A 12,550-nucleotide genomic window follows, 5' to 3' on the forward strand; every position below is an offset into this window, starting at 1 on the left:
GGTCACAAGTACCTGGCAGAAACCCAAATCATGGCAACATTCCATGTAGAACCCCAAAGAATAGCAAAATTCTGAAATCCTAAAGAGTGACAAGATTCCCTGCAGAATCTCAAAGACTAGCAACATTCCATGTAGATAGCCGGCTTCGCCCGATAATGGAAAAAAAGAAAGCCGGCCTTGATGAGAATTTGGTCCGCTTTATTTGGTCCCTTTTTTTCCGGTCCAAGTCCCAAAAAAGTGCCCGAACTGACCAGATGACCACCTCCCCTGACTCCCTCAGTGGTCACTAACCCCCTCCCACACTCAAAAAGAACTTTCAAAACTTTTTTTGCCAGCCTCAAATGTCATATTCAGATCCATCGCAGCAGTATGCAGGTCCCTGGAGCAGTTTTAGTGGGTGCAGTGGACTTCAGGCAGGCGGACCCAGGCCCATCCCCCCTACCTGTTACATTTGTGGTGGAAAATGGGAGCCCTCCAAAACCCACCCAAAACCCACTGTACCCACATCTAGGTGCCCCCTTCACCCCTTAGGGCTATGGTAGTGGTGTATAGTTGTGGGGAGTGGGTTTTGGAGGGCTCAGCACACAAGGTAAGGGAGCTATGCACTTGGGAGCTATTTTTATTTTCTTTTTACTGTTTACAAGTGCCCCCTAGGGTGCCCAGTTGGTGTCCTGGCATGTGAGGGGGACCAGTGCACTACGAATCCTGGCCCCTCCCATGACCAAATGTCTTGGATTTGGCTGGATTTGAGATCGCCGGATTCGGTTTCCATTATGGACAAAACCGATGCCGGCCATCTCAAACCCAGCCATCTCTGACATTTGGCCGGCCCCAACCGTATTATCGAAAAAAAAGATGGCCGGCCATCTTTTTTCAATATATGGTGGGCTCCGCCCACTTGCGGAGCCGGCCCCAGAGATGGCTGGCCATGGAGATGGCCGGTGCCATTCGATTATGCCCCTCCATACGTCCAGTTTTACCCAGAAATGTCCTCTTTTTGAGGACATAGCCAGGAAACCGGGAGGGTTTTTCCAGCCTGCCCATTTGTCCGGATTTGCAGACGAACGGGCAGGCTGGCCTTGGGGTGTCCTATCCTCCCCTCCCCTCCTTTACCTTAATGTGGTACCCTGGTGGTCTACTGGCCTCTTCAGGGCAGGAAAGAGCCCCCTATTTCCTGCCTGGTGTGTCTGCAGAATTTTTTTTAATTCTCGGCACTAATTCAAAATGGCTGCCGAGAGTTCAAGCGGTGGCCTCACAAGACTTCTGCAAAAGTCTTGCAAGGTCACTGCTTGAACTCTCAGCGGCCATTTTATTTATTTATTTGTTGCATTTGTATCCCACATTTTCCAACCTATTTGCAGGCTCAATGTGGCTTACAATTTCCGTCATGGCTTTCGCCATTCCAGAGAAAAAGATACAATTGGTATTACATGGAGAACATGGTAGACACAATGAGATTAAACAATCAGGTAAGAAAGAGAAAACATTCAGAATATCAAGTAAATGGTAATGCGTTACAGTACTTATTATGGATCATTGTGGTATGCCTTATTAAAGAGATGAGTCTTCAGGGATTTACGAAAGTTTATTAGGTTGTAAACTGTTGAACTCTCAGCGGCCATTTTGAATCCATGCCGGGAGCAAGATAGTCTGCAGACATGCTGGGCAGGAAATAGGGGGCTCTTTCCTGCCCCAAAGAGGTCACCAGACCACCAGGGCACCATACGAAGGTAAAGGAGGGGAGGGGTAGTGAATGGAGTCATGTGAGTGGAGGGAGACTGGAAAATTGGGGAAGGGATCTACATGGGGGTAGAGAGAGGGAATCTGGCTTTCTTTGGGGGGGGGGGGGTCAAAGTGACAGGGGTGGGGCAGAGTGCGACAGGGGGCGGGTCATGTGTCCTCTTCTTTCTTAGAGCAAATATGGTAACCCTACCTTTGAGTTATCTTTAGGGATATTTCTATGCCAGGGTCTTGAAGGGAGAGAGTCTGCTCCCTAGGCCAAAAGTGGGTCTGCTGAGAGTGATGTGGGAAGAGGACCGGGAACAAGTGCTCTGTGGGGACTCTAGGGTGACCAGGACACCCCATTACACGTGTCTCTATGTTCAGTAATTTTGCTGTTTATAACAGTTTCTACCATTTTGCCCACACTGACTTCACCTTGGGAGCCCTTTGAAAAAAATTGGTGCGCTCGTGTGTGTTTGTATATCTGAGGCGAAATGGATGTATTTAATGCTGAGTAATAAAGTCTTCTGTTTGTGTGTTGCTGTGCAGAAAACGAGCTGTGTGTGGGATGTGTGTAGATAAGCAAAGAAAGGATGAGTGTACGTAGCTGAGAACAGAGGGAAAGAGAAAATGAGAGGTGAGTCTGCTCAAATACAGAAAGTGTGTGTGTGGGTGTGTCTAGATGAGCACAGAAATGCTCTGGATATGTGTGTTTGTCTGTAGCTGAGGTGGTGGGTGGTGTGTGAGGGAGGTGTGTATACGTCTGACCAGGGCCGCCGAGAGGGGGGCAGGGAGAACAAAATTCCCTGGGCCTGGGCCTCCAAGGGGGGCCCTGCGCCGCTGTCCCCCCCCCCCTCCGTTCACCACCGGGCTGGGCCCCCCTGAATTCAAATCATAGCGCCTCACCTCGATCTCGCTCAGTGTGAAAGAAGCACAGCAGCAGCAGTCTGCAGATCGCCTTCCTTTGGGCCTTCCCGCCCTGTGTCCCGCCCTTGTCTGATGTAACTTGCGCGACGGCGGGACACAGGGAGGGAAGGCCCGAAGGGAGGTGATCTGCAGACTGCCGCTGCTGTGCTTCTTTCACACGGAGCGAGGTCGAGGTGAGGCGCTATGATTTGAATTCAGGGGAGCCCAGCCCGGTGGTGAACGGAGCAGGGCAGCGACGATGACGACCTCGGGGGTGGGCAGCGGCGGGGGCGGAGCCCCTGGGGCAGCCTTGCCCCAGGCCCGGCCCAGTCTCTCGGCGGCCTTGCGTCTGACCAGGGAGAGATGGGTGTTCACATGTATATGCTCAGGCCTGTGGATATATTGTAAACCCACGTACACTGTATTTCTGGATTGTAAAGGGTGAGCATTCCCCAGACCCCCCAAATTCTTACCTTATGCAGCCAGTGTAAGTTCAGGGGCTTCCTGCATAAGATCAGTCCAAAAGAGAGCAGCTGTGAATGGAACAAAAAGCAGAGGACATCAGGGGACAAGGTAGTGGCAGGACAACTTCACCTCCATCAGTTTATAGGTTATTAAATTGCTATATCACTTGGCTTTGTTCAAGAACAATATTCAATAACATATTAGAAAAGGAAAGGAATTACAAAAACAACAGGAAAGTCCGTGCACATATAACCGTGGTCCGCTCACACAGTTCTAGGCACTGACTAGCTCTTTGGGTCAGGAATCGAAGACCAGGGACACAAAACTGAGGCTAATCTCCCTTGGGTCATAGCTTTATGTGTGTTTGTGTTTTCTCCTCCATCCAGCATTACCTCCTCTCCCTCTGTCTCACTTTACCCCATCCAGCATTAGTCCATCTCTCTCTCTCTCTCAGGCAGATGATCAAAAGCCCCGCACTGTTCCAAACAGCACTCTAAATATAGCGCTGGAACAGCGCAGGGTTTTACTGCACCTATGATCAGAGATAATTGCATGCAAATTTAAACACACTATTCTCTCTGATCATGGAGTAGAAGTGCAAGAGGATTCTTCCTGAGCACAATCCTCCCACACTTGTTTGAAAGGTTTGGGCTGTCAAAAGTCCAGACCTGTGAAGCACAGGGGCTGAAGGTCCATGGGACCACCAGACCCCAACTACCCCTGCCCTGAGCAAGGCGAAACAGGGGCTGGAGGTCCCCCTGACACAGGTTCAGGGGGGGCTGGAGATCCGGTGGGTTTCTCCCTTATATGTTGTGAAGCCCCGCCTATTTTGCAGGCAGCGCCAATGAAAGAGGAGGGAAGCCACCTCCCTCCTCCAACCTAAGTTATGGGGGGGTGGGGGGATTGACCGCGACCCACTGGGCCACCAGGCACTTGTCAGGAATGCTGGGAGGGGGTTAGGGGGCTGGAGACCCACCAGATCTCCAGCCCCCCCTGAGCCTGTGTCGGGGAGGGGGTTGGGGGGACTGGAGGTCTGCTGGAACTCCAGCCCCCTGTCGCTGGGGGGGGGGGTGTCATCAGTTGGGTCATTGGTTCCTGGGTGGGGGTCGTTGGTCGGGTTGGCGGTTCCTGCGGGGGGGGGGGGGGGGGGTTGCTGCATTGGGGGGGAATGGGGGCCTGCTAGCATGCAAATACAGGCTGGACAAGGTTCACCATTCCTCCCCAATGGTCTGCAGACCCTAACGCCAGCTCCAAGCTGGCGTAGGGTTTGCCGCGACCAGTGTGCAAATGTTTGGCGTGCTGGTCGCTGATCATTGGGGATGAATAGGTTTAGCATGCATTTGCATGCTATTTGCGCTAACAGCCCTGTTTTGCATGCATTTGCATGCTAGTTGCGTTCAGAGCCCGTGAGCACATTGTTTCACGTGCTCAGGGGCTCTGATCATGGGGCAGTAGCAAACGCAGGCGCTAGTATGGTGCTAACAGCCTCTAGTGCCTGCGTTTGCTTCTGATCATTGGCCATCTGTCCCTTCTCCCCCATTAAGCATCTTCAATCCAATCCTGCATTACACTGTCTCCCCCTCTGTCTCACGTTTCCTCTTTCATCATTATTCTCTCCCTCCCTCCCTCTCTCTCTCTCTCTCTCTCTGTCTCACTTCACCCCATCCAACATTACTCCATCTCTCTCTTGCTGCCTTCATCCAGCATTGCCCGTTTCTCTCTCCCTCTTCTCCCCACCACCCTATCCAATCCATCCAGCGCCTCTCCTTTGTCTTTCTTCCCCCTACCTCCTGCTCACCCTGTTGCTGTTTTAAGGATCCGGCCGCATCATTTTTACAAGCATTTACACGCGGGACCATTTTCCTGCATGTGCCACTGCAAGTTCAGCTGCTCCTGCCCCTCTGATGTAAACCTCCTGCGTCGGAGGGGCAGGAGCAGCTGAGTTAGGAGTGTCAGGCACAGGAAAATCGCCATGCGTGTCTTTGCTTGTAAAAATAATACCGCCAGACCTGAGAAAACAGCAACAGGGTGAGTGGCAGGGAAAGGAAAAGAGAGAAACGAGAGGTGCTGGGGGCGAGGGAGGGAGGTGGTTGGAGGAAGAGAGACAAAGAGCCATACGCAGGCAGAGCCCATCTGGCAAAAATCACCCAAACCGCCCAGTCACCTGAAAAGGAGGACCTGAACTCTGGTAACCCTAAAGAATACCTTCAAATCCAACATTCTCCAGTTTGTCAATCAAAGTGAAGGTGATAAGTCTTTCAGCCAAATTATGTTCCTTGAGTAATTACATTGTCACTTTTAATTGATTTGTTCCATAGGTGATACCACTATTTGCTTACTTTTTTGGCCTCCAGTTTAGTTATTTGCCTCATGTAGGTAGAGCATTTGTAGCTCGTGAGATGTACTTACCAGAAGCAGAGATGAGTAAGTCACCAGTGTGGAAGCCAGTATGATGAAGATAAGGGACCAGTCCATCCACACTCCATGGTTCCTAAATAGTTGCCTGTGTTTGTGCAAAAAAGTTGGTCAAAATGGAAGCACATTGGAAAAAGAGCAGTAGACTGTCTCTCTGTGTCAGGTGTTCAGCGCTGCGTGGGTCTGGTAGCGCTATACAAATGCTAATAATAATAATAATAGAAAGAGGCGGTTATGGAATACTTATAGGTGTACACAGATCATGGAGCAAATGCGGAGGCCATAGAAGAGGGGGCTGAGAAGAGCAAGATGGAGCAGGAGAAGAAAGTAAATGGAGCAGTGGGCTGGGAAGATAAATGTAGGTGGGACAGGAAGAGGGGATGAAATAGGAGTGAGAAAAGGGAACGAAGAAGATGGGGAAGACAGAACAAGGCAGGAAAAAAGAGCAGGATGAGGAGGAAAGAGAAAGGGTGAGAACGAAGGAAAGGAGAAGGGAGCGTGGGAAGGAGATGGGAGGAGGAGAGTGGAAGGAAAGGGGAAGAAAGAGGTAGAATGGGAAAGAGGAGGAAAGGAAAGGGAAAATGGGGCAGGAAAGAAGAACAGGAGACTGTGGGAAGGACACAAGAGTACGTCTGATAAGGAGAAGGGTAGGGCAGGGAGGCAGGTCTGGCTTTAGCACTGGCAGTACTCTCTAACCACAGGGAAGGGTGTCATCTGTGGCTCAGAGTTATCCCTAGAACTATTTGAATGACACCCTTTTTAAAGTGGCAGGGCCCTGGGCAAACCCCTAATCTTTATCCACTCCTACCCTGGCTCAGATAACATTTAATCATCTCTCTGACCTCATGTGAACCTTTCTAATTCTTCTCACTCTGTTACCTATATGTTCCATCTAATTATACCCTACGCTGTCTATTAAAATGTTTTATTACGTATTGTGTTGACATTGTAAGTAGTGTACTATGCCATACTTTGCATTGTTATTTGAATATTTTTACTTCTGTAATTGTCTATTCCTTATGTTTGATTTATTCTTACTGTACACCGCCTTGAGTGAATTCCTTCAAAAAGGCGATACATAAATCTTAATAAATAAAATAATGCCAGCCCTGCGGAGAAGGGAGGTAATGGTTTACTTACTCATTGAAGTTGTGGAAGTCATTCAATGTGATGAGAACGACATAAAGCCACACCAGGGTGAAAAGGAAAGTGAAGAGAGTGAGAATGAACCAGAATCCATTGCAACACTGTAAAAGAAGAAAGAGGTTGAGCAACTTCATGCGATCAGAGGGAATCCTGGACACATGCAAATTATCCACAAGAAACTGGAGCAATCACAATCCCCCCCCCCCCCCTCCTCCTGAAAAAAATAGTAACTGCGACCTGAAGGAGTGAGAATTTTTAGTAAGTTCCATAAGCAGGGCCTATCAGGAGGGGGTGTCAGCAGGAACATTGGGCCAGGCCTCACAGAGAAAAGCAGCCTCCATTTGAAGAAAATATTGGATTTGTTTCATGGTTTGTTTGTTTTTTTTTAATGAACACAATTTGGCTACTGCCCACTTCTACATAAGTACATAAGTAGTGCCATACTGGGAAAGACCAAAGGTCCATCTAGCCCAGCATCCTGTCACCGACAGTGGCCAATCCAGGTCAAGGGCACCTGGCACGCTCCCCAAACGTAAAAACATTCCAGACAAGTTATACCTAAAAATGCGGAATTTTTCCAAGTCCATTTAATAGCGGTCTATGGACTTGTCCTTTAGGAATCTATCTAACCCCTTTTTAAACTCCGTCAAGCTAACCGCCCGTACCACGTTCTCCGGCAACGAATTCCAGAGTCTAATTACACGTTGGGTGAAGAAAAATTTTCTCCGATTCGTTTTAAATTTACCACACTGTAGCTTCAACTCATGCCCTCTAGTCCTAGTATTTTTGGATAGCGTGAACAGTCGCTTCACATCCACCCGATCCATTCCACTCATTATTTTATACACTTCTATCATATCTCCCCTCAGCCGTCTCTTCTCCAAGCTAAAAAGCCCTAGCCTTCTCAGCCTCTCTTCATAGGAAAGTCGTCCCATCCCCACTATCATTTTCGTCGCCCTTCGCTGTACCTTTTCCAATTCTACTATATCTTTTTTTAGATACGGAGACCAGTACTGAACACAATACTCCAGGTGCGGTCGCACCATGGAGCGATACAAGTAGAAATCTACCTCTACTGCTTTTGTTTGTTTTAATTATGAATTCCATGACTCTGCAGCCTCCTAATTTGCACTGGCTTTGGCTTCTGTGATCCTCTGAGAAGCTCTGTCCACAGGAGTCAAAGCTCACAGATGCAGGAAGAGACAGTAACCAAATACCTGCAGGTGCCCAAGCGATAGCTGCAAAGGCGATGCGTAGCCTCTCCCTGTGTAAACCGGCTGAGCTTACTAGAGAATACAGCTTGCCAGTGATAGCATGGGCCCTGCTTGCTTGGTTTGGTAGCCTGTATCTCCTGCTGGAGGAGGTACAACCTGTCTGTGTTAGGTCTAAGAATGGATTTCCCAGTAGGTAGAGGGGGCAGCAGCCTAGGAGACACCAGAATTACACTCCAGTGCATGCAGATGGCCGACAGGCATTTCTGTAGGGGATTCCAGAGGGGTCCCCTCACACAGACGGGGCCTGACTTCAGAGGAGAAGTCAGATGTGTCTGTGCCTCAATCCTGCTACTGGAGCAAACAACCTTCCTAGGTTAACAGGCTCTGTTTCTGCTTCGTTGGTGTACAGCCTGCCTGCACTGTCAGAATGGTCCTACTGATACAGGTTGCTTGTGTTAACAGGCCGTGTCCACAGGTCCATCTGTCATGGCTTTGTCCCATTGCATGCATGGAGTTGACGTTCTGATTATGGAAGGGAGATCAGTGGACTCATGAGACCTACAGCTCTCTGCATGCAATAAGGTAAACCCAGGACAGTGGCAGCCTGTAAGATTCTTATTGATTTTATTTATTAAAAAAAAACATATATTCCGCTCAATCCCAGAGTGCTTAGCAGATTACAATTATACATACATAGTAAATTAAATCAATAACAAACAGACAAACCATTGTCAGTTTGTCTAGTTCATAATTATTGTAAACATCATGCCAGTTTTCCAAGTTCATTTCTCAGTTCTCAGAAATGGCTGGATAAACAAAAAAGTTTTCAGCTCCTCTTTGAGTTCACTCATATTTCTGATCTTTCTTAGCCTTACAGGAAGTCCAGTGTCTGCAATATGTTTTTCTATATTCATCCAATTTCACCAGACAAAATGAAGGCACATCCAACAAAAATTGGTCAGCTGATCTCAATGACCGATTTGATTGATAATATGGAGCTTAGAGGCCAGGATCTTAGAAGCTTGGCCAGTTGGGTTGAGTTGGGAACCCTGATTTCATACCTTGCTTCCTCTATGTTTCTTGCTGTCTGTCCACTGGCAGCTGTAGAATCCAGCAAAGCAGGTGCCACAGAAATGGTCACAGTCACAGTCGAAAGCCATCACAATCAGCACCTGGGACTTGACTCTTCAGGCCTAGAAAAATAAATCAGCGAAGCTGAGGAGCTCGGTCACTAGAACAATGTAAAAGGGAGGCCAGAAATAGCCATTTGTGTGAAGAAGCCCAATCTTGTAATAGGATAGGTAAGTACATAATCACTTTATAGGATTTCTGACCACATTCCCACACACAGTAAAGGGTTCCCGCTGATTAATGAGTTTAACGTGATAACAGCAAAGGATTATACACAAAACTAGAACAAAGAGTACTGGAACCCAGAGTGGGTTTCGGATGTAAAAAGAAAAAAGTCTATTTAATGGGGACTCCACCATCTAACACGTATGTAAAAAGTAGGGAACCAAGAGCAAAAGATAAACTGTTCATAGTATCAAGGTAAATCAAGGGCAACACTCATCATAACATTGCATCAAAGAAATATTGGAAAGTCTCCTGAGAGGAATTTCATACACTTCCATCACCAACATCTTTCGTAGGTTTAGTGAGTCATTGAAATAACTCCTGACACTTTACCGTCAGCATTCCAGGTCTCTCTTGGATATTCTGTATCCTCTGTCCTTTCCATGTATTTTTCACCAGCCTTGATGAAAGTTACAAGCGATTCACATCTACCCATTCCACTCCACTCATATCATATCTCCCCTCAGCCATCTTTTCTCCAAGCTGAAGAGCCCAAGCCACTTCAGCCTTTCCTCATAGGGAAATCATCTCATCCCTTTTATCATTTTCGTTGCCCTTCTCTGTACCTTTTCTAATTCCACTATATCTTTTTTGAGATGTGGTGACCAGAACTGAACACAATATTCGAGGTACAGTCGCACCATAGAGCAATACAATTGGCCTGATTAAAGGTGGATTTTATCATTTTTGGTGGAGATATGAATACCCCCTTGGATCCCAGTTTGGACTGTAAATCCCAAGTTCAGGCTAAGCCTTTAAAAGTACATAAGCATCGCCATGCTGGGACAGACCAAGGGTCCATCGAGCCCAGCACCCTGTCACTGAGAGCGGCCAAAAGAACAAGCAATTTGTCCCGCCCATCCTAGAAATACTGTATTATTCCCTCATCCATTCAATAACATTCTATGGCTTTTTCCTCCAGGAAGCCGTCCAACCCTTTTTTGAAGTCCGCTAAGTTAACCGCCTTAACCACCTTTTCCGGCAGCAAATTCCAGAGTTTAACTATGCATTGAGTGAAGAAACATTTCCTCCGATTCGTTTTAAATTTACCATACTGCAGCTTCATCGCATGCCCCCTTGTCCTAGTATTTTTGGAAAGCGTAAACAGATGCTCCACATCGACCCATTCCATTCCACTCATTATCTTATAGACCTCTGTCAGGCTCTTTGTCTCATCTGCTTGCAACCTTGAACCTTGCTGACTCCTGAAGAATTACACACCCCAGTGAAATGGATTTCATATTTCACTCCATACCACAGGATTCCTCCTCCAGACTAGACTATCTGTTTATATCTAAGAGTTTGGTCCCTGGTATAGTAAAATCCTCTATTGAACCTATTCTCATTTCTGATCATGCATGTAGAACACTTTCATTATCTACAGATATGTCATCTAACACCTCTAAAGGGTAGAGATTTAAATCCTCCCTATTACAGGATGAGGAATTTTGTCAATTTATTTTACGTTGGACAACTGAATATTTTTTGGTTAATGTTTCTGTGGAAATAGCTTTTCACACTGTCTGGGATGCTTACAAAGCTTACTTGAGGGGAGAAATTATTAAATATAATTCAAAAATAAAGGGGTCACGTGATGCCGTGAGGAGGTTCAGACGTGGGTGTGTAGAGCTGCTCAGGGTTACCTTCCTCCATCGCAAAACATCGGTGATTTAACGGTGTGCACCACAGCAAATTTAGCGTGGAACAGCCCACCACACAATCTATGGACAAATTTGTAAAAGTTACAACCACGATGTCCACCAAATCGGCGAAAAAAGGCTCGGAACGGGCCAAGCAGACCGAAGACAAGATGGCGGATCCACTGCAGGCCCCGCAGCTGTCGTGCACGGAGTCAGCAATTGCAGAGTTAACAGCGGCAGTGGTGAGTGCCTTAGATCCGAGACTCCTGCAGATGCTGAGCAAATTGCGGGTATCTCGCAACTGACGTCAGATTTAGCCCGGAGAACAGGAGAGCTGGAAGTGCGAGTCTCTGATCTGGAAGATGGCGCGCAGGAGGGAAGCGCGGAACTGACTCATCTGGCGGCAGCGATAAAAGCCAAGCAAACAAAATTAGATGACTTGGAAAATCGATCATGCAGGGATAACCTGCGGTTTGTGGGCATACCCGAGGCAGTACCAAAGAAAACTTTGCGTCATGAATTGGAGCGATGGATGGGAACGCTGCCGGGAAAGGCGGGCCAGCCAGAACAGGTGCAGCTGGAGCGTGCACATTGCATAGGAGTTAAGAAGACGGGCGACCAGAGACCACGGATTGTGATTGTAAAGTTTCATCGTTCAGCTCAAAAAGACTTGATTTTACAACATTACCGAGCGCACCGGGAGGAGACGCGATACGAAGGAGCACTGATTCGGGTGTTCCAGGATTACTCAGTGGAGTTGTCAGCGAGGCGCAAGCTGCTCTCACCCGTGTGTGCGAAGTTGGTGGAGCGGAATTATAAATTCCAGCTGCGCTATCCAGCGCAATTGAGAATTTTTGACCAGGGCCAGTAGCAATCTTATGAATCTCCGGACAGGCCCTAAACTGGTTGCAAGGGGTGCCCGAGAGTACAGTTTCAGCCCAGGATGAACAAGCTCTATTGCAAGAGCGGGACTTGGTGGCGACGAATTTAAAAAAAAAAGTCACGTTGATTTTTCTTTTTTGGACAGAACTGTGAGTATGAGACTGGTCAGCTATGGAGTGAAGAGCTGCAGTGTTCCTTTGAGCCCCGAACTGGTACTTTAAGGTTGGCTTATGGCCGGTTAAGGAACTACCTTGATAACATATTTACATGGGGCCTGTTGAGTTATTCCTATTTTGCTAGGAAACATGATGTTTACTGTTTGAATAATGTTAAGCCTTGATTGAGATACAAGAATAGTGGGGTGTATATGTGAGTGCGGGAGGATAAACCATAGTGTGTATGAGGTGTGAGTGTAGTTGGGTTGAGAGGGAAAGGAGGGGAGCAGGTGGATGTGTGTGAGAGAGTTGTACACATGCAGTACCAGAGTGTTTAGTTTGGTAAGCTGAATAACAAATACAGTACGGTTCAGGTAGGAGGGAGGAACCTGATAGGCATTGGTAAGTGATCTTGTGGGTCGTTGTCGGTCCATGAGGAAGGTTGATTATGTTCTGGGGGAAGGGGGGTATGCAAGAGGGGGGGAGAGAGGGGGTGGGAGGGGGTTGGGAGGGGAATTTGTACAGCTGGATATTCTCTGGGAGGTAGTAGGGGGGAGGGGGTGCTGCTGTGCCATGCCTGTTAGGGGTATTTGCTTTGTGGGTTCTGGTTGTGTGCCACTGTTGTTGATAGTGTTTGGCTTCTGGGTGA

The 12,550-nt window shown here is 47.7% G+C and overlaps 1 protein-coding gene across 5 annotated transcripts in view; it reads right to left on the reverse strand.

Moving 5' to 3' along the window:
• The window catches only part of GDPD2 (glycerophosphodiester phosphodiesterase domain containing 2), a 118,350-nt gene that overhangs the window by 59,536 nt on the left and 46,264 nt on the right, over positions 1 to 12,550 (reverse strand). For 4 of the 5 annotated variants that reach the window (XM_030209648.1, XM_030209644.1, XM_030209646.1 and 1 more), the window contains 4 exons: positions 8,930 to 9,061; positions 6,649 to 6,755; positions 5,503 to 5,596; positions 3,102 to 3,161 (listed from right to left, as the gene is read on the reverse strand). In XM_030209648.1, coding sequence (XP_030065508.1) covers positions 3,102 to 3,161; positions 5,503 to 5,596; positions 6,649 to 6,755; positions 8,930 to 9,028 — 360 coding nt within the window. In that variant the 5' untranslated portion in view covers positions 9,029 to 9,061. The remainder of the gene's footprint in view (positions 1 to 3,101; positions 3,162 to 5,502; positions 5,597 to 6,648; positions 6,756 to 8,929; positions 9,062 to 12,550) is intronic. The other variant, XM_030209649.1, reaches the window with a different exon arrangement.

Source organism: Microcaecilia unicolor, chromosome 7, assembly GCF_901765095.1.
Source record: "Microcaecilia unicolor chromosome 7, aMicUni1.1, whole genome shotgun sequence".
NCBI lineage: Eukaryota > Metazoa > Chordata > Amphibia > Gymnophiona > Siphonopidae > Microcaecilia > Microcaecilia unicolor.